Here is a 27,631-nt window from a genome sequence, read left to right as displayed (position 1 = left end):
GCGGCAGCAGCGCCGCGTCCGACCCCGGCCGCCCGCCTGATGCGCGGCATCCAGGAGAAGCTCTGCACTTGGTGAGTACAAAGGGCAGCGGCGGCCCCCGGACGTGCCACGCTGCGCCCTGGAGGAGTCCCGGTGAGCCACGTGTGCTCAGCGCCCGCGGAGCGGGGAGCGCCCGGCCCGGAAGGGAGGCCCTCATCTCCCCCAGGGGGCGCTGCCCTCTTTAGAGACGCCCCCGGCCGAGCTGGAGGTGCCCAGCCGCTAGCACGTGGGGCGTTCACACGTGCTTCTCGCGGAGTAGTTGCGCCTCGGCCCGGGGGGCTCGGAGAAGGAGCCGGCGGGGGAATACCAGGATCGGGGGTGGGAGCCCCGTTCCCAGCTCTGCCGCTGGCCAGGCGTGCGGCGTGCCGGCGGCTCCTTTCCTCTTGCGGGGTTCCACCACCTCTCGGGGGCCTACGGCTGTGGGGTACAACTTGCGGCGCTCTTCGCTGGGAGGTGCTACAGGAGAGCGCGGGGTTCGGCAGCCTCGGCAAGTGTGCCCCAGGGTCACAGCAAAAGTTCTCCTCCCCCCGATCTACTACCGCTTGATAGGGCCCCCAACTGGTGTTGCCACATGCGTTAGGCAGCGTCCTCTCTTTCCCTTTGCAGCATCCCAGCGCAGCCCAGCGCAGCGGTGATGATATTCTGCAGGCTCTCGAAATGAATTGGGGACCTGCTAAACCAGTGGTTCCCAAACTTTTCGGCATCATGCCCCTTTTGATTTTTGAGAAACCGTCGCGTCCCCCCATCTCTTCTTTATCATCATCCAACCCCCATTTTAACAAAAAAATTCAATTAATAATTTACAACAAACACAAAAATGTGATATAAAAATGTTATTGGAAATTAAAAATAAGCACAAATAGTTTTTCTTGGTCCCTTGCGGGTGCCTAGTGCAGCCCCAGCTGGCCAGCTGCCTGAGCCCTGTGCCAGCAGCCAGAGCTGCCCACGCCAGCTACCCGCCCGCCCAAGCCCTCGGCTGCCAGAGCTGCCCGTCCAAGCTGACAGAGCCCCACACTGCAAGGACCAGCTGCCTGCCCACCAGCCCGAGCTGCCCGAGCCCAGCAATGCTGGGGCCAGCCACTCAAGCCCCACCAGCCCTGCAAGCTGGCAGCCTGAGCCCCCAGAGCCCCTCTGCCCAAGCCCCTCCCCTCCCCCCAAGCCAGGTACCGCCATTCACTCCATCCCTCTCCCCAAAGCCAGGCATCCCCAGCCCCCATCTAAATGCATCCTTCTCCTCCTTCCTCTCCACTCTCCAACTCCCACTCACTCCCCTTTGCAGGAGGCTGATAGCTCCATGTGGGTCTTCACCAACTGCCTGCTTTTTATAGCGTCTGTGCCGGGTCACCCATGTAAAATGGCAGGGGCTGAGAGCCAGAAGCAAAGGTTGGCTTTTTCTCGAGGCGCAGGGAATGATGGGGGGGGCTGGGTCACCTTGTGCCCCCCTGGAATTTCTTCATGCCCCCCCCTCCGGGGGCATGCCTCCCAATTTGAGAAACCATGCGCTAAACAAAGGCTTATGAACAAAGTTTACCGTTTATGGGATTACCGTGAAGAGGTCAGTACAGTACAGGGGATAAGTGCATGAGGGGCAACCCTTTCCCCCTCTCTCAGTCATCCTTATGTGGTGGCCTTGTATGGTAATAGCTTTTGGGAAGGAGGGGCAGGGCTGAACTAGTGACCTGAGCAGTGAAAAGACTCACTCTGTCCACCTTGGCTGCAATCCTGACCCCATTTACATTACTGGTAAAACTCCCATTGATTTTAGTGGGCTCAGGATTTCAGTCTTTGTGTCCTGTGGCTAAACAGGGGGAAGGGAAGCATGATGTAATCTCCCATCCATCTTACTGTCTTTTTAAAAACCTGCAGCAGTGAAGTCAAGGTGTGGTGTAGTCACGTATACCCTTACATGAAAAATCATCATTAAAGGCTGCCTTTAACTCTGCTTTTAATGTGCTGTCCCTGACCCCACAAAGCCTGTAAGCACGTGTTTATACATGTAAGTAGCCCCACTGAAAAGCTACTCATACGCTTTCATTTAAGTCAGTGGTTAAGGCTCCTACATCAGAAAGACATATCACCACTAAGCACGGCAAAGCCTAAATATCTTTTAAAAATGTGAGTCAGGGTACTTATAGTTATGTGATTTGGGAGCCACATTTGTAACCATAATTAACCAAAAGAGCCGTGTGACTACTGAATACCCTGTGCACCACCTCACCAAACTGCACACACATACAATAATATTAAATATATAATTACACACATAATCAAATAATTTAACAATTTCAAATACATTTTCAAGAATATGATAACTACATTTAGCTAGTTTAATTGTTGCATGAGGGGTTCACAGCGTAGGAGGGGGCTCCAGGCTGGGCCAGAGGGTTGGGGTGCAGTAGAGGCTCTGGGCTTGTGTTGGGGATGAGGCTTTTGGGGTGCAAGAGGGGACACAGGACAGGAGATTGGGGTGGATGTGCAGAGTCATTGGAGATAGGATGCGGGAGGGAGCTCTCAGCTGGTGCAGGCATTTGGGGTGCAGGGCGCTTACTTTGGGCACCTCCCATTTTGTGGCACAGCAGGGCTGAGGCAGATGCCCCGTCTACCCTGATCCCCTATTGCTTCTGAAAGCAACTGACACACTAGGGGCAAAGGAAAATAATTTATTAGGTGAGCTTTCGTGGGACAGACCCACTTCTTCAGACCATAGACACATACTGAAAAAAATTTTTGCACCGCTATTCAAAGGGAAGCAGCTGAGCTGGCTTTTATATTCAAATTTGGCACAATAACACGTGGTTTGAACCAGGATGAGAACTTTCTGAGTCACCATAGGGGCTCCTCTGCATACTTGGCTTAATCTAATTCTTGATCTCCCCCCCCGCACCTCCACTCTCTGATTTGCTCACCTTGATCACTGTTTTCTGATTTGTCCTCCTTGATTACTGTTTTTGGTTCTCTGTGTCTTAAATGTTGAGTCTGTTCTGGTATGGCTATGGTCTGAAGAAGTGGGTCTGTCCCACGAAAACTCACCTAATAAACTATTTTGCTAGTCTTTAAAGTGCTACTTGACTGCCTTTTGTTTTGATAGTCTATAGACTAGCACGGCTCCCTCTCTGTTACTATCGGGGCAAGGGAAATGAGGAAGGTGGCGCTATGTGCTGCCCTCATTTGCAAGCGCCACCCCTACAGCTCCCGTTGGCCGTGATTCTCTCTCAGCCTGTTCGCCCGAAGCAGCTGTTTGCAGTGCTCTGGGAGGGAGCCTGGAAGATCCCCAGGCTCTGTTTCAAAGTGTTACAACTTAACACTGGAGGGAGACCAATTTAAGGCCTGGTCTGCAGAACTCAGATCATTGTAGGCAGCCTTGCACTGACCTAGCTGTCCATGCCTACACTTAAAGTTGTTACCATGTGGTGTGTCACAACTCAGAGAATATGTGATGAACGCAGAGTAATGATAAATGTACAGCCTGCACCACACACTATGCAGGTGCATGGACAGTATGGTGTATGTACACATACTCCAAGCACCATATAATTCCCAACAGGCCTTCAGTCAGCTGGGACAGGTAGAGCACAGTATACTACAGTGTGTTATTGTGGCTCACTGTTAAACAGCTCTTTTGAAGCCTCCCTGAGCCGTATAGCTCCGTACTTAACTCTTCCGCTAGCCCTTGGGTGTTTGTGTCTGTGTACAGTCAGCGGACACTTACTCCATCAGCAGCTTCCCCCACCCCCCCATGCTTCCCAAAATGCTGTTTTAATGAGTAATCCAGGTTACAGCTAAGGCCGGTACACCTACGTGAGCTGCAAATCATGCCCCTGGATGCTGCTCTTAGGTCCCTTATGCCTCCTCTGCAAATGAAGGTGTTACAGTAGTAGGGGTAGTCATACACACACAAGTTTTAACATAGCTAGCACAGCGACCAGTAGTAGTGTAGATGTGGTTGCCAGCGCTTTGGTGCAGGTCTTCTCATGCCACAACTGTGCTTTTGCTTGCAGCATGGACTTGCCCTAGTGTGGGGATGAGATTTGAGTTGGGGAATGTCTACGCTGCAATCAGGGAGGTGACTGCAATGCACATAGCTGTATCTGAGCTAACTTAGGTCTGTAGCTAGCTTGAATAACAAGAACAGCAAAGTTGTGGCAGTATAGGCTGGCCCCAGGGTAGACAGTAATTTCTGATGCGGGCTACTCCTGGGTGGCTTGTGTTAGGGATGTTAACAGTTAACTGGTGAGGGTTGGGGCAGCCCCTCACCTGTCATGGGCCGGGGGTCATTCCAGCCTCACAGGGCCTGCTATGGCTGGTGGATACTCCTGTGAGGATGGATCTGCTCTCATCTACGGCAGGACTGGCCTGGGAGTGCTGCGGACTAGGGTTCTCCAGCCCAGCTGAAGCAGCCCTGGTTACTGGCAGGCCCAGGGTGCATCTTGGGCAGAGGTGCTTCAGCCTGGTCAGAGCAGCCCTCATCCATGACAGCCCTCAGCTGCGGTGGGGGAATGCCCCCGCCCCAGTTTAATTGGTTAACTGATCAAACATAACATTTTCAAATGGGATTTTACACCTCTAGTTTATATACCCTGTGCTGCCAACCACACTGCTGTGCTTTTACTGTTTATGATTTGAGCTAGCTGAGTCAAAACTCGCTTAGCTATGCTTACCCATGCTATGGTCACATATCTGACTGTACAAATACCCTTGTTAGGACAACGGTCGAGTTAGCTCAGCAGTGAAGAGAAGCCCATAGAGTTTTCAACATCCACCATTTTTTGTGATGTACATGAAAATCTGGTTGTAGCTTCGTAATGTTGTCAACAGCAAGCATTCAGCCATCAAAGGATTTTGAATCAAGTTTGTGGTCTTGGTCCTTGTGCTCAGAGTGGTCTATGGTGATGATATTGAAAAGATCAACCCAAGCTCCAAGGCAGAGATAGTGGTTGACAAAGCCACTTCTCTGGTACATAGGAGTTCTTAGCACAAAAGCTCTTCTGTGCTGGAGATTGTGTGGTCTGAGATTGTGGAATGAATGCTCCACATGAACCACACCATCTTCTACTCCAAGTGCAAGGCACTTTTCTTTACCTTTTCTTTTCAAACTTAACACAAAGCACCACCAGATATATTTATTAGCTCCCTACAGCCCTTCCGAAAACCAACAGAACAAAAAACCCTTATCCCAACAAGACACATCACTGCACAGTCTTCTCCTTCTGGAGAGAGAAAGAGAGAACAAATCACCCTTGACAGATGTGTTGCCACGTCGCTTAATGCACTGCTGGAAGATCCTCAGATACTGCAGTGATGATTGAGGTCTGAGATCCTTCATAGAGTAAAATAGACAGAATGGTCACCAAAAGTCCTTTTTTGTGCCAGTACTTGCCAGTACTCAGTACCGGCACCTTGGCAGCTCCAGCCATGGGATTGGCTGGAGAGGGGGTTGAGGATCTGGCTTAGTACCGGCTCCTCTTATTTTACAAAAAAACATTGGTCACCAACATAACCAGCCTGGAAACTAGGCTAGGAATATAATTTACTATATTAATTTTGAACGTCTGGGAATACAACAAAGCTCAAACCTAGTTTGAATTAAATAGTGAATGTGCTTGATAACCAGCATGAGCTAAACCTTTTGCCATTTTTAGCTGGGTAGGGGAAGAGGAGAATGAATTAAAACCATGCTTGCAAAGGAAGTGTCCATTCTAATGATCCTCAATGACTACAGCTGGGCATGATGGGAAAATATCAGAAAGATCCATAGCTAATAAAAACACACTGCATTTCTGCAGCACTTTCACTCCAAAGGTCTCATCTTACTTTCTGTCTCCCAGGGACTGAACCTCTTAAGAGGCTTGAGTTAGGTGAGTATTATCCCTGTTTTACAGATTGGGATGCTGAGGCGCAGAGAGTTCAGGTTGCTCAAGGATTCTGTGCAGAGCAAAGAACAGGCCTTGGGTATCAGAATACCTCACTCACCACATTGGGGAGATTCTCTGCCCAGTTTTAAAACCACTTCTGCTAAACAGAGTTTAAAATTACTTAAAGAGATAGTATGGACTCAGTTTTAGGTGATTTAGTTGGCTTGATCTGTATTTTACTGAATGGGTTCTAAGACTGTGAGATTAGAAAATACTTCCTGTGTAGACAAAGCCCCATGTGCAAATAAACCAGAAATCCTTCTTCCTGTGCACTAAAAATGATATCAACAACATGTTTGAGTTGAAGAGCTCGTCAAAGGGAGAAGAAAGAACTAGATGCCAGGCTAAGAAATAGCTTATTATTTTCCTCTGTAAAATTCAAGATTTTTTTTGTTCAATTCTAAACTAATTACATTTTTCTTTTACATTTACAGTCGTATTTTGAAAACACTTGCCCTGGGTCAGATGCTTTCCTTGTTTATCTGTGGGACTGCTGTTACAAGCCAGTATTTAGCAGAACAGTACAAAGTGAACACTCCAATGCTCCAAAGTTTTATCAACTATTGTTTGCTTCTTCTAGTTTACACGACAATGTTGGCATTTAGGAGAGGTATGTGAAATACTGTGGGAGGGATTTTGCTTCACAAAACTCTGTTTTCACAATGTGCATTTCAGATTAATGCACTAAAACAGTGAGACATGCACCCTATAACATATGAGCCAACTGAACACGGTAAGAGATACCATAAAAATAGGGGTGCATCCCTGCATCCGTCAACATCAATGATAAAACATTCAGTGACTCCAGTAGAAGAAGGATTGGGCTGGGGAAGAGTGAATGCACCTGAATATTGTGGGAAGAGGAAAGGAAGTTTTATTTGTTTCATAATTTATTTTGTATATGTCTTTAAATGATCAGTGATAGCACAGTGAGAAGGTGGCCATAATTCTGACTTCAGATAGGCACAAGTGGACCCCTTCTCTTGTACAGCATCCCACTGACATCTGTGGGCCTAATTCTTGGTTACTGAATTCCTATACTTTGGGCAGAGATGAAGAGGGAGGATGTGATGGCAAAGAGTTTTCTGACACCTTTGCAACTTCCCATATTCTGAGCTATAGGGCTATGCCCAGCCGGCTGCTTTTCTTATTCATCTCCTCTTTAAAACAACCCTAGTCCTGTCAGTTTCTTTTCAAATGGAAATCTTTCTATGCTCTTCGTCGTTTTTATTGCCTGTCTGTGGGCTGCTTTCTGTTTCTACTTTCTCTTTCTTCAGAGGGGCCAGCTAGAATCAAACACAGGAATATGCGATATACTTTAAAAAGCAAGAGCTCTGAAAGAAAAATTCAGCATTCCCTTTGACACAGTCATACACTGACTGACATTTTCTTTTACCAGGCAGTGACAGCTTTTTGCCAATTCTGAAAGGGAGGTGGTGGAAGTATCTTCTGTTGGCATTAGTGGATGTTGAAGCTAACTACACCATTGTAAAGGCTTACCAGTACACAACGCTAACAAGTGTTCAGGTATGGCCCAGTTTCCCTTGCTGATTTGCTGCTTTTAAATCTATTTGAATCCATTATGAATGTGAGATTTTATAGGGCAAACATGGAATTGTTTTAAAGTGCAAAAGGTTGTCAATACATGCGAGTTCTCTCTGCAGTCTGGGGAGTGGAGCATACTGTTCTGTGAGTAATATTTCTGGGAAGCAGTGAACATTTTCTCGTGTTATCCAGTGCCAGGTCTCCTGGGCACAGCTCTAATTATTTTGATGGAATGTGTTTTTCAGCGTTTGCTGACAATGGCTCCATTTCCTGCGTGGGGCAAAACAAGGATTTGGGCCATGTTGTGTCTGTCTGGCAAAGGCTGTGTCAGAGGCAGTGTGGTGCTGTCCCTATCTCCAAGTGCTCTGGGAAGCATTGTAACAGTGGGGCACACCCATGGCATGATGCTGAGGAGTGTGTGTTCTCATCCCCAGCCAGTCAACATTTCTGAGCCTTATGGAGTGGGAGCAGAGCCTTTGCCTCACCCGCCTACTATTCCTCCTCACCTTCTTTTAGTTCAGCTTGTACCCCAAGGAGGATTAGCAGGGAGCACTCCCAGGATGCAGCAGAGAGCGGGGAGTGCAGCTGTAGCTGCCTTGGGTGTGAGTAGAGGGAGAAGATTCCTTTCCTACCCTTCTGGAACAGCTGCACAGGAGTCAGCCACAGCCTGTCTCTAAGGCACTCCAGCAGATAGAGAGATTTGTGAGTGTGACAGAAAGTACTCCTGCATTCACACCCTACATATTGCTCTAATAATCATAGTGCTAATTAGAGCTTATGTGATATCATGAAGCTGGTCAATAACATCATGGTGAAATTATATGTAGCAAGATGTTAGGTAATGTTATGAAATCCCCTGTATGATCTTAGCATATGATCAAACCCATACAGCCCTGCCCAGGCAGAAGTTGTTAAACTGGCCTATCTTAAACAAAGGATGCGTGAACTGAGTAGTAAACAGGGTCCTAAAGACAGCAGGGGTTGAAAAAGGCAGGAGAAAAAGCAAATTTGCATATCAGTAAACGCAGGTGAGAAGAAAGACCAGGGAGCCTCCTTCATCACCAGATTCCCTGTTGCCTTCTATACTGTTTGATTAAACTTTGCCTTGAGGGGAGCCTCCAGACAAAACCTTTTCAGAAGTTCAGAGGACTATATGAGAGAGGGCCAGAGAACCCTGCCATCTCTGTCTGTGTGTCTGTCTCTCTCTCCTTCTCCAAATTGACAAAGGCATCAGGGCCTTTGTGCCTCTGGGAAATATCCTGACCCGGGGAAGGGTAAGTCACCCTCTTGCTGGAAGACTGTGGGTAAGAAAGGTCATCTTAAGCAAAGCCTTGACCCCAAACTCATTATATTCAGTTTTAGATTTGTAGATTTATGTTTTCACTTTCATCTCCTGTACTTGAATTCACTGAAAAACCTGTCTTCTTTTCTTATTAAACTTGTTTTATATTTTACAAGAAGCCAATCCAGTGCTGTGTGTAAATTGTACTGTTTGGTAACTCCACTTGACAAAGCAAACTGTTGGGGGCAACAAACCTTTAATATCTGAACTGTCCAGTAAGGGGCTGCACACTTCAAAACATAAGTTTTTGGGAAAATTTGGCACTGGGAGTGTGTTGGTAGTTCCCAAGGCTGAGGGAGGCCAAAGTGTGACGAGTGTGCTGCTGACAGGCTGCTGGGGTCAAAGCTGCTGGACCAGGGCTGTAGTTACACTCAGACTCTCAGATGTGACTCACATGCTGTTTGGCTGTTTTGTGCCTAGACCGCGTTGGAAGCTGCAGCAACAAAAAAATTGGAGGCACCCGAGGTTGTGGGGGAGGTGATTACACAGCCCTCACTGGCCTAGACTGCATCTGGGAACGTGACAGCAAATGAGACAGACACGGCAAAAGTTTAAGTTATGTTTAAAACACAAAGAGAGGCCCAAGCCATAAACTTTGGCCCAGTTTTGGGCTATGAATTTCCTGAAGGAAATTCTCTCACTGCTGAAAACAAGCTCCTTGTCAAAATGGCTCTGTGGGTTGCTTCTCAAAAGCAGTTTCTAGGTATACCGAGTGCAGGGCTATGGCTTGATGACACTGCTCAGTTGCACCATAATTAAGGTGAATGCAATCACTATGAAAATTCAGGATCCTCTGTGCCTCAGTGAATCCATGGAGCTTGTGATCAGCCTCATGATTCTTCTCAGTGGGAAACTTCCATACATTTTCAACAGAGGAAAAGCAAAATAAAAACAGTTTCTTTAGTTTAACAGATGTTTGCACTGCAAGCAAGGGTCTGTAGATTTTTACATCGATAACATTGAAATGGCAATTACAGTTTCCTGGTGGATAAAGAAAAAAGGACTTTGGTGCTCATGTACAGTGGTTTATCACGCTACAGTGCAGAAAATGTCAGTGGAAATTTGAGTTCTCACAAGGATTTGTTTTAATTTCAAGCTATCGTTTAGCTGAACTGGTAATTGAAATAAGTTCTTTGACCACATACTTCACAGAACAAAATATGCAATATTGAAGAATTGCTTTATATTAAGGGCCCATTTATAAAAGCTGTATGAGTAATTATATCAATGTTCTCAACATGCAATGGATAAAAGTATTATCTATTATAGATGTTTATAACCACATTTATTGAAGGTGTTATAATAGTTATAAGCAACCTATTGACCTGTTGGGTTCTCTAATAATCTATAATAATTAACTAACCATTTATGAAAACACCCATTAGCTGTTTGTAAACAAAATCTTAATATAAAATGTGGCAAAGAACTGAGTTGAGACAGACCATCTGGTAAACCAAATTGTAAAAGAGGAAGTCAGAATTAAATAGTCAGAGAGAATTTTCTGAGAGATTAGTGACAATAACTCCACATATCAATTGCCTACTGCTCTATAGGCATTTCATAGCACTACTGTATGAACCCTTATTCTTATAAATAATGCCAGTGACATCAGCGGGTCAGATTCACTGCTGTGCTCCAGCAGCTTTGTCCCTACTGATCACCATGCCAGAAGAGCGTACAGGCTGAACTTCTCTAGTCTGGCACCTGCAGGAGCTGACTGGTGCTGAACAAGAGAATTTGCCAGACTATAGGGGCTCAGTATTGTCTAGCAGAGTGGTTTCCCACCTTTTCAGTAATGCACCACACTTCAATGAAACAAACAATTCCATGGCACATCCACTTTTTTCAGCTGAATCAGTTTCTCATAGACATCACATTTACTTACATTTACTATGGTTACAGTCTTACTAGAGAGGTTTGAAACATAGTAGTTCATACGACAAGCTAAAGAAGGATCAAATGCATTAATGTTTTAAATCCACCACAGAATGCACTGTCTTAGACAGTGAGCACAGACACATTTTCAAAATCTGCTCAGCCCCATGCCAGGGATGTTGAGTAAACAAGTAAACCGTGAAAGCAGGCTCCCCTCCCTGCCAGCCCGTTAGAGCCAGTTCGTGGCATTTAAATCACACCCCAGATCCAACACCTGCCCATCCTCCCTCTCTCCTTTGCCACAGCAGGTAGTGAGGGCAGGATCCCCACCAGCTTGTTTGGGCTGGGAAGCAGCTTTCAGCTGCTTCTTGGCGCGAATGGAGTCCTGCAGGGTTGACATTTCTTCTTGTGGGGGCAGGGGGAATTGATGCACCCCGTGCCTGCTAGGACTCAGGCAGCCTTGCTGCTTGAGACCCAGCTAGTGCAGGGTCATCAGTTTCCTCCCCACCAGTGACTTTGCAAAGACCCACAGCAAGAGGAATTTTGCAGCACACTTGGACAGTTCTCATGGCCCACTGGCTGAAAACCACTGGTCTAGCACATTACCAATACTTCCACTGCTTAGGATATACTTAGGAGAAAATTAGAGGTAAATAACAGCACAGAACACTGAGAACCAGGAGTGGTGCCTGGAAACAAACTTTATGGGACCATGGGAAACTTGGCTGCAGAAGATTGAGGGACAGTCAGATAGCAGCCTTCAGCTTCCTGGAGGAGGGCTCTAAAGAAGGAGAGGAGCTGTTCTCAGTACTGATGAATGGCAGAACAAGGAACGATGGTCTCAAGTTACAGAGGTGTTGATTGGATATTAGGGAAAAGTATTTCACTAGGAGGGTGACGTTACTGGGAGAGGTGGTGGAATCTCCATCCCTAGAGGTTTTTAAGTCCCAGGTTGACAAAGTCCTGGCTGGGACAATGTAGTTAGGGGTGATCCTGTTTCAGGCAGAGGGCTGGACTAGATGACCTTCTAAGGTCCCTTCCAGCCCGAGGATTCTATGATTCATGATAAGTGGTGACTAACTGAAATCATACCGGATTACAGATGTTGCCGGACAAGAGCGATCCAGTCTAGAGAGGTTCAACCTGTGTTTTATACTGGCAGGCTCTGTACTGTGGCAGATAAAACATTACAACATCCAGTTAAAGTCTGAAAAATTTAAACTGGAAATGAGATTTCTTTTCAAACTGAGGGTGATTAACCATTGTAATAGATTACCAAGGGAAAGTGCCCATTCTTTGGATCTTTAAATCAAGATTGGAACTCCTTCTAAGAGTGATGCAGAGGGACATCTTAGAAATATGTCTATACAACAGGTGCTACATTGGCACAGCTCCGGTCCTGCACCAATGCTTCAGTGTAGACATTTGCTACAATGACAAAAAAGGGGTTTTTCCCTTCAGAGGCAGTAGCTAGGGTTTAGTATGTCTATGATGTGGCTGAGCTACATCTCTCAGGGATGTATAGTTTTACCTCGCTCAGCAAAGCAGGTAGGTTGTCCTGTTTTAGTGTGAATCAGGCCTCAGAGGCAGCATTGCTTTCTGGAGCTTTTTCTGGGATGGGGTAGTTAAAAATCTCCCTACACAGGGCTGAAAGTAACCTCTCAGCCTAACCTGTATTTACAGGCGTTGGAGTAACATAGCTGTGGAAGGAAGAACAATGTGCATTTCTGTTCCAACAGATAAACACCACCTTTGGTTTAACAGTTGACAAAACTACAGAATTTAATAGTGCCAGAGGAAGGGCCATGTTAATGTTTTCTCTCTCCGTGACAGGAGAAAGGGACATCAGATTGGATGCAAGTTAACAGTGTGATAGTCGTAGGATAAAGCAAATGCTATACTGGGCTATTTATGTATGTCTAATGTTGTAATTTCTCCTGCAGTCTTGATACTAGGTGCCTGTACGTCTTTGGGCTTCTCAAATAGGATAAACTGGAGAGAATACAGGGAGCAGAGAAAAGTTTGATAGTGGGATTAGATGGAGCATGTGGTTTATGAAGTGCAATTAAGATTTAATCTGTGACAATTCCTCTTTCTGCTGCCTTGATTTTAGTTGAAATACTCTGTCATTATGAGCAAGTAAATACAGGGTGTTACAAACAAGAGCCTTTTGCATCCTTACTTCTGGAAGTAGTAATCACACCTCAGTTACTGGAGTGTGCAGAATAAAACACTGATGTGGTATATTTGGAAAGGCAAAAAGTAACAGTTAACGTTAAGGACGGAGAGCTAAATCTTGATCCATGGCACTTACGTGAGATGCCTCACTGATTTGACCCTAATGCTTGGCTGTAACTCGTGCTGGTATAAACCTGAAATAACTCTCTCCTCTGGATCTACTCCAGATTTTCACTTGTGTAACTGGGATCAGAAATCTAAGCAGTAGTTCTGATTCTAAAGTCGAAAAGTGGCAAAAAAAAAATGCCAAACAGATTAACATGATCTGATTTTACTATTTGACTGTGACGCCTCACGTTCCCAAAAAAAGAAAGACATAAAAAGAGAGGAAAAAAAGAAATCTGAACAAAAATCCTCTTTCTAGTAGCTCAGTGCTGTGACCCCCCTGGTGGAACTTGGGTTTGACTGCAACATTTTCGACACTCTCACTCCTAATGGTGGTGGGGGTGAGCAGACCCATCATAAATATACTGGAGCCCACCAACAGCAGGTGGCATACCAGCCAGTTGCCCTGGGGACCAGCGATTCGAAAGGGCCCAGGGCTCCCAGCCACTGCTACTGCAACAGCGAGGCAGCTGGAGCCACTGACCCTTTAAGTCGCTTCTGGAAGTAAGGGTGGGCAGGCAGGAAGGGATGGGGCATGGGGTGGCGCATTATTCACCAGGCCATGCTGAGGGCTGACTGCCCCGTCTCTACCCTTCTGCCTGAGGCCCTACCCCTCCCAGGGGCATGAGTCAACCCCACCTTCCCCTTGCCCAGGGGCCTGGAAATACTGTCCCCCGCCCACTGAATATAGATAAAAGAGACTTTCCATTCACTAGCACCCATGCCTCCCCAGCTTGCAACATGGCTTTGATGGCCAAATGTGGGCCTGGTTTCTCACTGGATTTACACTGGTATAACTTTGTTGACTTCCATAGGCTGACTACTGATTCACTGTGGTGGAGAATAAAAGCCATGTTTGCCATCTGGATGGTGACATCAAGTTTTTGTTTTGGCTGGTTTCCAACTAAAACTGTTTTTGTGTATACATAGCTGCTGGACTGCTTTGGGATCCCCGTGTTGATGGCTCTGTCATGGTTCATTCTACACGCAAGATACAGATTCATCCATTTTATAGCTGTTGCTCTCTGTCTTTTGGGTGTGGGAACTATGGTTGGTGCAGACATATTAGCCGGGAGGCAGAACAGTGAAGGTAAGGAGTCGGTTATCAGTTGGGCAGAGTGTGGAGAGATGGGTTTCATGACATTCTTACTTTCAAAGGGGAGTCAAAAGAAGTGAAAATCCATGGTGGGGGTGGATTTGGCTTTGTTCCAGTGTGGCACCCACTATTATAATTGGAGATACACATCTCCTAGAGCTGGAAGGGACCTTGGGAGGTTATCTAGTCCAGTCTCCTGCCCTCTTGGCAGGACCAAGCACTATCCCTCACATCTATTTGCCCCAATCCCTCAATGGCCTCTACAAGGATTGAGCTCTCAACCCCAGGTTTAGCAGGCCCATGCTCAAGCCACTGAGCTATCCCTCCCACCCCAGGTGCCCTCTATTTTTTCCATCCAAGGGCAGAGTACATTTTGTTATGTGCACCAAGGCATTTGTGGATGTGCACCAACAATAGGGACATACACTGTCCTCTGTGGGTGCTCTGGTAATCGGCTGGGCAGCACCTGAATCTCTCCTGGGCAACTGCCCAAGCACTCAGCTTCCAGGGGTCACTAGTTAAGAACCTTCCAAACTCAAGGTCTTTTGTCTTTTTAGACAGCAGACGTGTGGTGGAACCCTATGTTCCTAGACGCTCTTCTACTTTTCCTGCAGAACAGCACTGCCACTCTTGGTTCCTTTTGTTGAAACGTAGTTGCTTCTCACTCCCTAGCAGCAGCCTTAGAGGACTTGTACTCAGATTCTGGGGGTGGTGATATCTGCTGGTTTGGAGACCTGGGCTAATGCTGCTGACCCAGAGACTGAAGACCAGATTCTCAAAGGTATTTATGTGCCTAACTCCCATTGATTTAATTGGGAGTTAGGTATTTAAGCATCTTTGAGGCTCTAGGCCCCATTCATTAAGCCCTTCTCCAACCTTTTTACACCACTCCAAAGGGACCAGAAGGTTGGCAGCTGTCTGCAGCTGGAAAAAACTACTTGCACAGGGGAATCCCTGCATGGCATAGAAGCTAGTGCCAGAGACATGCTGAGGGTGGTGGAGGATGTGTGGCCAGAATGCAGTAAGTTCCTATAATCCCTGCCTTGAAGAAGGCTGGACCAACAGCCAAGGGGGCATAGCTTAGAGCGGAGTTAGGGCTTCTCTCAGCTATGCAGGGGCCAGAACAATCTCCAGGCATCCCTGAGCATTATAGAACCACAGAGAGCTCCTTTGCAGCTTGCCCATTACCTGTGGTTGCCAACGTTGTATTTTAAGAATAAAGGATTGTTACCTTAGCACCCCCACCCAAGCCCTCCTTTGGATAGTGTTATTACTGATTGCTGCCACAGGTTGAACCTCTCTTCTCCCTCACCCTCAGGACCTGACTGGTGCTGAATGAGAGAATTTGCTGGACCATGGGAGGTCTAGCACATTACCAACACTTCCACTGCTTACTGGCCTCTTAGAAGACATTTAGGGGTAAATTACAGCTAAATAACAACACAGAACACTGAAGGCCAGGACTCGTGGCTGGAAACAAACTTTATGGAACCATGGGAAACTTGGCCACAGCCATGATAAGTGGTCACCTGGGTAGCTAAAATCATGCCAGTTTATGTATGTTGCTGGAATAAAGAGTGCCGGACTAAAGAGGTTCAACCTGTAGTACTAATGAGCAGTACTTAAACAACTTTGGCAGGGGTATTCCTTGCTTGTTGTTGCAGCACTCAGCAACTCCTGATCTAGTACGGAGATTAAAAAAGGAGGGACAGACCTTGTAATAAGGGACTGTTGGCAGCCCTAATTATAGTGTAACCCCCAGTTGGTGGAACTGAACCTGGGACCTCTGGGGCTTAGTTCATGAGCTAAAAGCTAGCTAATGATCAGCTAAGGCTGTAGAGGAGATGCTTCAGCTGTATCTACACCAAACTCTGCTCAATGCTGTTGCTAGCAGAGCTGTGCAAAATGAGCTTCTCAGGATTGCAAATGGCTGCTTATTTGCATACTCCTGAAGCTCATTACCCTATGTTTCAGGCATAAGTGACTGGCGATGTGGAGGGGTTTAGCTGGCAGAGGCACCCCCTTCTGCTGGGACTAAACTCTCATGTAGCTATGATAATGAGCTTTGGGAATATGCAAATAAGCAGCAATTTGCATTCCCAAGCAGGTCACTTTGCATAGCTCTGCCAGCAGCAGCACTGAGCAGAGCTCCCTGTAGACCCAGCCATTCTTTTGCCCTGAAAGTGATCAAAGTGCACTTAACATGGGACAGTGAACCACACCCAGTAGATGTGTGGGCTGTAATAGCTCTTGCTGGGTGCAGCTGAGGACTGAGACCAATGTGTTTATCTCTTTTAACTTCTGAAATAAAACCTGCCCTTTAGATTCTGGAATTAATTAAAAGGTCAAATACTGTTGCAAGCAAAGAGAAAGTGGATGAGTTCTCTTTTCTAGAGCTAAAATACCAGCATGCCTTTAGTGCAATTAAAAACTTATCATGGGCGTGGCTCTGTAGCTGTCAAATACACTAAATAGCACCTACTTTCGCAACTAGGCTCAAAAGTCAGTATCTTCAGCGACTGGAAAACAGGTGTGTTCTGAAAACCGAGCTAGCTATCTCAGTGCAAGTCCTAGCAGAAACAAGTCAAAGTAACCCCAGGTGGGAGGTATAGTTTGACCTCAGCTAGCTATATGAAGGTAAAACTCCTTTGTGCCTTGTCCTCACCAGGATTTTACAGAGTTTGATAGCTCTCTTGATGTAAAGACAGCCTTTTGGTAGTGAAGACATAGTTGCAGTGCCACTTGACATTAGTAAGCGTGATTAATGTTGCATGATGTGGTCTTCATTAACAAAGAAAGGTATAACATGATCCAATGGCTAGAAGCTGAAGCTAGACAAATTCAAATTATAAACAAGATGTACATTTTTCATGGTGAGAGTTGTTATCTATTGGAACAATGTAACAGGCCATGGTGGATTCTTTATCACTGACAATTTTAAAATCAAGATTGGAAGTTGTTTTATAAAATCTGGTCTAGGAATTATTTTGGGGACATTCTGTGGGGACTGTGCTATATAGGAGGTCACATCTAATCTTCACAGTGATCACTTCTGGCCTTGAGTCTACGACAGGATAGAATCCAAAGGAAAAAATCTTCCTACCCTGAGATTTTTGGGTCTGTCATGAGTCATCTGTTAGTCTGGTGGTACAACACAGATATCTGTCAGTCTATAAGGTGCCACAGGACTTCTTGATTTTGCAAATACAGACTAACACATCTACCTCCCTCCATCAATACTTGACACAGATATACTCCCTGCTACAATGCATTTCTCAGTCCTTCCCCAGCTCCCAATCATGTTTGCCTGAAATGACTCTCAAATGGCTGGGGAAAGAGGTTTTAAATCCAATCAAGGATTTTAATAAGTGCAACAAGCTGGCCATTGAACTGGTTCGGAAGGGTATCACCTGATGAGTGTTGGCATTATGAGGAATCCCATTCATATAGTAATAAAAGTCTTATTTTAGCCCATATTGTGCAATCACAGACGTAGCACCCACTTAAGAGCTTTCATAGACTTGGAACCTAATTCATCTGGCTCTGATATCAATACATTGACTTTAATGGGAGCTGAATCAGGCCCTTAATGCAGAAGAAGTGACTCAATTATCTGAAAGGTAGAATTCTTCTACATTCTGCTGGAATTCCCACACAGTGCTTCACCCTAACAGCACTAAATAAAACTGGACCTTACTGTAAAACAGCTGGTGAGTTAAAGTGTTTTTTAACCTTTAAAGTGAAAAACCTAAAGCTCAGCTGAAGCCTTTGGTGTAGTCAGCCTTCAGTTTGCAAGTGATTGGTCCCAAGCAGTGCAGAAACATTCCCCTCTCCTTATCCTGAAAGATGGAGGCATTAGAAATAAACCTGTTTATTTTTTTTTAAAAAAAGCTAAAAAGTGTTGACAGCATTTCCCTTTTTGTGTACAGGAAGTGACGTGGTGGTTGGCGATGTCTTAGTTCTGCTGGGTGCTTCTTTGTATGCCATTTCTAATGTGAGTGAGGAATACATTGTGAAAAATCTGAGCAGAGTGGAGTTTCTAGGAATGGTGGGCTTGTTTGGGACTATTGTCAGCGGTCTACAGCTGTAAGGATCTAATATATTTACTTTAATCCTAATTAAGAACACTCTGCAGCATGATTTCTTTGTGTAGCAAATAGTGCTATTGTTTTTAAATTAATTCCCTATTAAGTCTGCATTTCTCTAGGTTTGGGGTTCTCTTTGTTGATCTGCAGTATGTATTTCATTTACATTTTACGTCTGCAGCCTATGGCCTAGTGCTTCATGTAGTACCCTTGAAGCCCAATCCCCCAAGCCGGTCTGAGGCTTGGTCTACACTAGGGAGGTAAGTCTACTGCAGATATACAATTATAGCTACGGCAATTGCGTAGCTAGAATTGGCATGTCCGCAATTGACTTACCTTGCTGTCTACTCAGAGGGAGGTCAACTGGAGAAACTCTCCCATTGACCTCCCTTACTCCTTGTGATATCAAGGAGTACAGGGGTTGACTGCTGACCCCAGATAGTTTGATTTCATGCATTTCCACCAAGCACGCAAAATTGAACTCCAGAAGATCGACCTTGTCTGGAGTATAGATGTACCCTAAGGCCACATCTACACGGGCAGCTTCTGTCGACAGAACAGCCCTTTTGTCGACAAAACTTGCTGAACATCTACACGGCTAAAGTGTTCCGTCGAGAGTTTGCCGACAAAACTCAGCTATTCAGTCAGCAGCTTTATCCCTGTTCCGGATCAGGAATAGTGCCTCTGTCGACAGTGTTTTGTCACTAGAGTGTCCACGTAGACAGTTCTGTCGACAGAGAGGGCTTCAGGTTCCTCAGACAACGCTGTTTGCAGAGCTTCTGCTCAGCCATTCTGTCGAGTGAGGGTAGAGCAGTGTGGCTGCTCTCTGTTGACAGCAGATTGCTCTTTCGATCTGCTTTTATGTGTAGATGTGATCTGTCAGCAGAGGTACTGCTGTGATTTCTCAGTTGACAGTGACTTCAGTTGACAGAGGCCGCCCATGTAGACATAGCCTAAGTGTGGGCCCAGACCCCGAAAGACACTTAAGTGCCGAACTTGCGTTGATTTCAGTGGGAGAGCAGTACCTAAATACCTCTGAAGCTCTGGGCCCTAGTCTGTACTTGTGTACTCGTGGGACTGCATTTCTATAAAGGTTTTCCAAGTGGAAACCTGCAGGAGTTACTCACTGGCAGAATGAGCTTCTATGATTTTCTAAAGTGACTACAAAATCAGAGTTCAAATTTATTTAAAAAAAAAAGGAATGATTAAAAAGGGGCAATTTTGATATTTAAGCTTGAATTTACAAATGAAGCAACATTCACACACCAACTTGGAGACAGAGAGCAGGCAAACAAGGCCTACTCATTAATTTTATGTTCCTCTTATCTCCGCCTCAGTTAATCATTTTCTCAGATGGGATGTTAATTAACAAGTGAATCTGCGAGAGTCAAATACCCTTTTATTTATTTATTTTATGTAGTCTTTCCATGATCAGCTAGATTCTGGGGTGACTGGGGCTCAGGAAATACTTTAGATTCGAAATTATAGGATTATAAGTGAAAACCAAGGCATTTCTGAGACATGTTCATAATTAAAATCACCGTTTGAATGTATAGTGAAAAAAATGCAAAGTAGTTTTCACTCTGACATGTCTTTCCTTATGCAGAGCCATTGTGGAACACACAGAGATCACTCACATTCAGTGGAACTGGAAAATTGGTATGTGTACATTAAAATTATATATCAATTAAAAAATCTCAGAAAAGGGGTAATTATTTGAATTAATCAGAACTATGGTATCTTCATTTCCCTTTGTGATACTTGTCAGCGTAAAACAAGCAGTATTTCATACTGTTCAAAAAATAAATAAAAAGGAAAGCTGCATTCTGCAAACTCTGAGTAGCAAAGAGAGAAACTTTACCACAAAATCCAAGTAGCTCCATGGAACTGATCCATGTTGATGATCAAGGTACAGAAGACACAATCAAGGCAAAAGTTATGGCATTAGCTGGTTTTTCAGAATATTTCACTCATACCACCAAGATCATGGTTGGTTTGACTGGTTTGTTTCAGACAGCATATTTCATACAGCTGCCATTATTTCCTTTAGGCAAAGTTAGTCTTAATTAGAGCAGAAAATTAAGGATAGAAAATTCAGTCTGGCAAATGATTAAGAAATTTGGCTTTGTTCCAAAATCTAAGCAAAACAAAAAATCTTGAGTTTCTCTACAAATTTCAGAATAAATTTCATTTTGGGTCAATCAAAATATTTCATTTCAGTTCCAACTTTTTTCTTTGTATTATATAGTACAACATTTAAAAATTAAAATTAGATAAATTTTAAAAGGAAAATTGGAAATGTTTTGCTGTGAAAGGGTCAAAATTGGATGGTTCGACCTGTTACAATTTTTCTGATTTCTTCTGAAATTAAACTCCAGCAAAAATGACCTGATCTCTTGAAGTGCTTTGATTAAGATGGAAATTCATATTCTGATGGAATATGGTTCCACCAAAGTTTCTCTGATTAGCTCTAATATTACCCAGTGAAGAATGAAGGAATGGGATTAGTCCTTTATTTTTTTTTTTTTTAAAGTGACAAGTCTCCTCTTTCATCTCCCTGTATGCCAGGTCTGTATAGAAATTCAGAACCTGCCCCACCGTTCATATATGCAATGTCTGAATCTGTGCAAGACTTCCTTCCTTCCATGAGAGTTATGTATAAGGAACTCGTTTGTGCCAGTCTGATTAGTGTAAATTGTTGTTTTGTTTTATAGTGTTACTGTTTGTCGCTTTTGCCCTGTGTATGTTTGGACTGTATAGCTTCATGCCACTAGTGATCAAAGTTACTAGTGCTACTTCGGTCAACTTGGGCATTCTCACGGCTGATCTCTACAGTCTTTTTTTTGGACTGTTCCTGTTCGGCTATAAGGTAAGCAAACGTTTAATCATTATGGTTTCAGTTAAGCTTCATTCCAAAGCAGAATCATTTGAACTGTTTCTATCATCTGTTTGCACTTGTGTGTTCGTGCAGATTAGATCATTCATGTATCGTTGAAATGAAAAAGTTAATCAGAAGAGTCAAGCTAAGTTATGTAATACGGCACTGTTAGGTAGACAGTGATATAAACATCATTTCACACTTCATGGATTAAGTTATTAAAGAGCATTGCAAAACCTTGAAAGTCTTGCAAGCAGCACAAGAAACTGTAAATAAATGAGTGATTGATCTTAGTCCCAGAATTCTTTTCTTAATCCATATTTTGAATCAGTCAGATTTGGGAATATTCAAATCTGATCTTCCCTCAAAGCACATAAAAAAAGTTGAAATCCAAAATTTATCAGAAGTTCAAATGTGTTTACATCTGAAGTTATGGTGTGGGCTGATCCCTAAAGTAAATGCTTTCTGCATGTTTAATCAGTTCTTAGATACATCTGTGAGAGAAGAAATCTAGCTTATGCACGAATGTCACTGAACAGAACTCAAGACGCAGAGTTCTGAAGACAATGTATTTCTTCTATACTCTGATAAGGACATTCTGTGAATCTGTTTCTGTAAGGGGGAGGGATAGCTCAGTGGCCAGAGCATTAGCCTGCTAAACCCCAGATTTTGAGTTCAATCCTTTCAGGGTCTGGGGCAAATAAATTTAAAAAAAAATATGTCAGCACTGGTGGTGATAGGTCCTGCTGTGAGTGCAGGGGACTGGACTCTATGACCTCTCAAGGTCCCTTCAAGCTCTATGAGATGTGTATACTTCCATATATTTAACTTATTAGTATTCTGTGGTAGCCAAGTGGTCTTGTTAAAAACAACTCTTCCACTCCAACTGGTACTGTGCAACCAGAGTCATTGGGAGAACTGATTTAACTATCACCCTTTTAATTATTGTCCCTCTCTGGATGGAAAAGCTGAGCGAGCAGTTTGAGAGCTTTGCTTAAGAGGATTAGCTTTGTTACTCCACAGGGTTACTTGTCCTCTGCTGTACAGAAATCAAAAGCTGTTGTGTCAAACTTCACTCTAAAGGGGAAGGACCATTTATCTTAGTTCTGAAGCATGAGCAGAAGTATTGTGGTGTTGGACACGTGCAGTGGCTAGAGTTTCCTTTTGAAGACCTATTTAGTAATTGACAGCCCTCACCAGATGATAAAAGTTTTGAGCATTTTCTATCTAACCCACTCAACTAGATTCATTTTAAGTAAATATGAGAGACTAATGACAATGTCTGCATTGTAGCAGGCAGCTCAGTTACTTCAGCCATTTCTAAGTCACCTGTGAGTGATGTGGCAATTATGTTGGCATAATTCAAAAAGGTATTAGACATTTATAAGGATAATAGAAAATATTTTTAAAAGCTAAGCAAGAATTTTGGAAGGGACATGAGGCTCTAAGGCACATTCTTATTATAGGGTCTTGGGAGATTGTCCCATAATTGTCCACTTCAGAGTTTCTTACAACTCCTTCTGAAGCCTCTGATATCAGCCAATGTTTGGGTTTTTTTTTAAAGGTGCATTTGAGAAGGTTTTGGGGTAAGTTTCAGGAGAATTTCAGGCACGTATACAAATGAGAGTGAAGGAGATGGCAATGCCAATTTACTGAAGATTATATTAATTCCTTGCTAGTATCTTCACAAAACAAGGGGAATGAGTGCTGTTTGAAACCTTCCCACATTTTTTTTAAATACATGAAGACATACCCATCTCATAGAGCTGGAAGGAACTTTCAGGGGTCATGGAGTCTAATCCCCTGCTCTCACAGCAGGACCTATCACCATCCCTGACAGATTTTTTTTATTTTAATCTACTTGGTGTAGATCTCTAAGTGGCCTTCTCCAGGGCTGACCTCAAAACTGTGGATTTAGCAGGCCAGCACTCAATCCACAGAGCTATACCCACCCCTTTAGTTGGGGCCAGAAGAGAAATAATGAACTCAGGATCACACTGTGACTGATCAAGGAATGAAATCATCTGTGGAATGACAACTACATAATCGAAGAGCTTCCTTCAGTAATTTAAGACAGCTAAGGGAAGGCAGAGAGAGAATGGAGCAGTACTATTGCAGCAGCTATAATTACAAGAAGGTCTGAGGGGAGAACTAGATAACTACACATCAGGAAGCACAATTTTTGCATATGTAACAGCAGCAGAGTTGTAATATTTCCTCTGAGGTTGCCCAAAGACACCAGGAAGGACGTTTCATGGATTAGAAAGATTGAGGGAACTGAATATGCTACCAAAAAAAAAAGAGGTGAGGGGGCAAGGAAACAGTCATCTCTCAGCGAAGAACAGTTTTCCTCTTGTCACCAGATGATATTCCACATAAGACCTCTGAGAGGTTATGGCAAGTGAAGTTAGGGTTTTGTTTTGCATGTCAGTCTAGAAGGCTGGGTCTACACTTGCCCCCTAGTTTCAAAGGGGGCATGGTAATCAGGTGTTGGGAGATTACTAATGAAGTGCTGTGGTGAATACACAGCACCTCATTAGGCTAATTCTCCCCCACGGCAACTTCAAAGTGTCAGACTTCAATGTGCCGGCTTGCGTGTAGCTGCAGGTATTTAGAATTGCCCACACTACTTCGAAGTGCCCCGACTCCTCAAAATTTGGGGGCGTAAAGGCACTTCAAAGTAGCGCGGGCACTTCAAAGTGCCCACAGCTACAGGCATGGTGGCACTTCGAAGTTTGACCCTTCCCAATTGCCATGAGGGAGGATTAGCCTAATGAAGTGCTGCATATGCACCACAGCACTTCATTAATAATCTCCCATCACCCTGATTAATATTCCGCCTTCGAAGTTGGGGGCAAGTATAGACAAGCCCAAAGAGTATCTCTTTCTTAACCATCGCTTTGTACCACAGGATGCCTTTATTTCACTATTCTGATTTCTGCTAATTCCAGCAGTTCTTGGTTGTTGCTTTCTAGTTTATAATAGTTCAGTTAATCTTTGCCAGTATTCCCATTCGAAATGAGCTCATCACAGAATGGTACTTGGCCTGTAGGAATAGCCCATTTCTATTCCTCCATGGTGCTGTGAACCCTTGCCCACCACTGGTATTAATTGGAATTAGGATACTTAGTCCCTTACAGGATCAGACCCACAGGGAGCCTTCATCAGCCAGCCTTCCCTTTTGGAATCACATTTGCATCCTTTGGGAACAGCACTTCTGTCATTGCTTTAGAGTTATTGTAGATGAGCTCTCAAATACAATGCCAAATATCAAACAAACCAAAACTTCAGGAGCTGTGCAAAACTTGAGCATGGAGATTGCTTGCTACTCATATCTTCTGAATGTGCTTCTGTTGTGTAAACTCTTGGGGAAGACTCTGTTGATAATCTGGACACTAGGTGGAGTTACTGGATTACCAGTGACATTTTTACTAGCCTTCAGACTTGATATTGGATGACTCCTTATCATGTACTTGTTGCAGTGATTTTACTATTCTGATTTAAATTGGTGCAACAAAGCCTGATGGATTAAAACAAATTAGAAACAAAACATAAACACCATAATATTTGTTTTCCAGATATAGTACAGTGCGCATTAATTAAAATTAGGTGGTAGCCTAAAAGACATGCTGAGGGCGTCCTGGTGAAAGGTGTTGGGAAGAAATCTGTAACTTTTTGTGTTTGCTGACAGACTGCTCCCCGATGAGGGTAATTTAATCCTTTTATAGTTGAAATCCAGTTTTATCAAGTCAACACATGAAGTGATTTAAAGATGGTTTATAATGATCTTTCCTTTTTTTAGACTGTTCACAGCTTACTGGATGATATTAATGGATCAAATCCTGTTTGTCTGATCCACCTAGTAGCCTCAGTTATTTCTTCACACTGTTATAACTTCTGCGAAGTTAAATTGATGTGTATCAGGAGGCAGGAAAACAGGTTTGGCCCAATAATAACACTTTTATAGCATGTCAAAGGGTTAAAAGTGACGTACAGTGCACCTACTGATCTAATGACTCGCAGGATTCCAACAACAGGGACAAATTCTTTCTCACCAGTGAAAGTCTGGAATACATCCATCAGAGGAATGAGCCATGTTGCACTTCAAATTGAAAACTCTTACATTAGTATTCACTTGCATAAACAATTATTCCTTGCCGTCACTGTGCCTAGAACCATATTATCCATAGTCATATCCATCAAGCTGAACGTCTCAGCTTATGCCAACAATTCCCTGTATACCCATGTTAAGAAGTGGAGAAGCACGGTAAAGCTGTCAGAGTCTGACAGTGGACTGAGCTTCTGAGTTTTGCTTTTTGGTCCATATACTATAGTGATTGATGCACTCAGGGTACTGAGACCTAAGTGATGATGCTCTTGCTGCAAGGAACAATCGTAAGACAAGATTTCTAATCACATCCGTTTCTCCACCTCTCCACATATCATTGTCAGTTTTCAGGTCTCTACCTCCTGTCCTTTGGGATCATTATGCTGGGCTTCATTTTGTACTGTTCTACACCAACCCGAACGGCAGAAGAAGCCACAACCAGTTTGCCTCAACCAGCCAGCACTGGGTTTGATAACCTTGGACTAAAAATTGAGGAGAACCCCCAGGAATCTCTTGCTGGTACTGCACAGTTTACTAGAGAAGAAAATGTGCATGTGAATGTGGGTTAGAAGACAAGCGTGCATTTTAAAGGAAGCTTTTGTGCTGCTAAAATTATCCCTCAATGTCAATATGGAGAACCCACTCTGTTGGCAAGAGTGGATGTTAAGCTGCGTTTGTTTTAGTACACTGGATAGACACTTAACTGTTAATGACAGACCCTCAATCAATGGAACTATGTTAATCTAATCCAATTGAAGATCTGTCCCTTAAAGGGAAATAGAAATATTTGGAAGCTTCTGGGAAGTGACAGAACCATATGCTCAGAACGTTCGATTAATTTAAGAGTGAATGCTTTACAAAGATGAAGCCAAAGCTAGCTATCATGTCACTACCAGGAGCAGAAATATTTTGTTGTGTGTTAATTATTAAGGGCCCCATCCTGAAAGGTGTGAAGGGAATGTCCTTTGCTTCCAATGAAATTAGTGGGATTTGAGGGCACTCAGCATGACTCAAGAGGCCCTCAGGACCAGACTGTGTCTAGCTGTCCATGCCATAAAACACGTTTGCAGTTTGTCACTGTTGGTGCCAGGATATCGGCTGTATAAGGTGGATGAGTTGTAACTTCCATTGGACCAATTTTCGTTAGTTGGCAGGACAAGCTCTTAAGCCTCACACACCCAAAAATGGGGAGATGCAGCTTCCGGAACACAGATGGGGGGTACTGCAGGTGCCCTCACCTCAGCTCATTCTTTGTAGCAATAAAGTCTGCCTCCCCAAAATGTTATGTACTTTCGTGAGACATTTTTCTTTATCGGTGCCATTTTTTTCTTTGATGATCAGTGATTAAAATGGATCTGACATGACACCAGACTAAGGTTTTGAGACTACGTAGGCATTCTTTGGCCACACTTCTAGGTGTAAATTTGCATAGTTGCATTGAAACTGTGTCAGGTGATATCAGCTGAAAATCTGGCTCTCACTCTGTTTTTGCCTATTGTGATTTCACTTTCTGTTAAAGACTGTATTTATTGCTTTTTTTTTTTTAGTGACCAAACTATTTGTAAACCAGCAGGTTTTGTCTTAAATGGTAAATGATCCTCTTTAGAAGAAACTGATTACCACATGGCTGTGTTTGTTTTTTGTATAGGTTTGTTATAGTTCATTTGAACAAAATAGTGTATCTGATTTTTTTAAGAGATCAAAAAATAAATATGCAGTACACAGTGAAGTGGCTGTTTTTCATCATTGCCTGTACACTGAATTCTTCATATAGAGGAGGACTAGATGAGTTGATGCTACTTTGTGACAAGTTAGGGTCCAATTCTCCCCTGCCTTTCACCTTGGGTTGCCATTTGTAGCAGTGCAACATAAGTGCAAAATGCTGCCACTCAGGATTCATAGATGCAGGGTGCAGAACACTGAAACTAATTCCTTTGCTACAGAGAAAACTATTTCAATGTTGTGGCGAAGTTGTCCCTAGGCTACTAGAGAGGCAAGGTGGGTGATATAGTATCTTTTATTGGACCAGCTTCTGCTTGTGAGAGGGATAAGCTTTTGAACTACCCAGAGTTCTTCCAAAGTTTGCTTCTTTTGTCAAAGAGACTAAGGGCCTTGTCTCTGTGAGATCATTTCATAGGCCTGTGGTTCTCAAACTGTGGGTCAGGATCCCAAAGTGGCTTGCAGCCCTATTTGAATGGAGTTACCAGGGCTGGTGGGAGACTTGCTGAGGCCTAGGGCCAAAGCACCAGCTCTAGGGCCAAAGTGTGAGGCCCTCAGCCTTGCGTGGTGGCTCAGATTTAAGGCTGCCCTGCTGGGGCTGAAAACCCTTGGACTTGGGTTTTGGCCCCTGCCCAAATCTCTGGGGCTGAAGCTTGGGCTTTGGGCCCCTCATATGGGACAGCAGGACC

At 44.1% G+C, this 27,631-nt stretch overlaps 1 protein-coding gene across 2 annotated transcripts; it reads left to right on the top strand.

Moving 5' to 3' along the window:
* Window positions 1–26,938, top strand: SLC35F2 (solute carrier family 35 member F2). 2 transcript variants are annotated; one of them, XM_074981945.1, is made up of 8 exons: window positions 1–71; window positions 6,386–6,561; window positions 7,351–7,478; window positions 13,987–14,146; window positions 18,082–18,238; window positions 19,844–19,896; window positions 20,952–21,106; window positions 25,575–26,938. In XM_074981945.1, exons 1-8 carry the CDS (start codon window positions 40–42, stop codon window positions 25,707–25,709), a joined length of 996 nt encoding a protein of 331 aa, XP_074838046.1. In that variant the 5' UTR covers window positions 1–39; the 3' UTR covers window positions 25,710–26,938. The 2 variants fall into 2 exon arrangements, with proteins under 2 accessions (XP_074838046.1, XP_074838041.1); XM_074981940.1 differs by having other exon boundaries at window positions 25,568–26,938.
* Window positions 26,939–27,631: the final 693 nt, after the last annotated feature.

Source organism: Carettochelys insculpta, chromosome 1 (assembly GCF_033958435.1).
Source record: "Carettochelys insculpta isolate YL-2023 chromosome 1, ASM3395843v1, whole genome shotgun sequence".
Taxonomy (NCBI): domain Eukaryota; kingdom Metazoa; phylum Chordata; order Testudines; family Carettochelyidae; genus Carettochelys; species Carettochelys insculpta.
Note: the sequence above shows the minus strand (reverse complement) of the source record. Positions and strands in the feature narration are given on the sequence as shown.

Coding starts and splice junctions, on each gene's coding strand:
- SLC35F2 (XM_074981940.1), top strand. CDS start 40: ATGCGCGGCATCCAGGAGAAGCTCTGCACTTG. Junction 18,239..19,843: donor ATTGTCAGCGGTCTACAGCT/GTAAGGATCTAA, acceptor TTCCTTATGCAG/AGCCATTGTGGAACACACAG. Junction 19,897..20,951: donor TCAGTGGAACTGGAAAATTG/GTATGTGTACAT, acceptor TTTGTTTTATAG/TGTTACTGTTTGTCGCTTTT.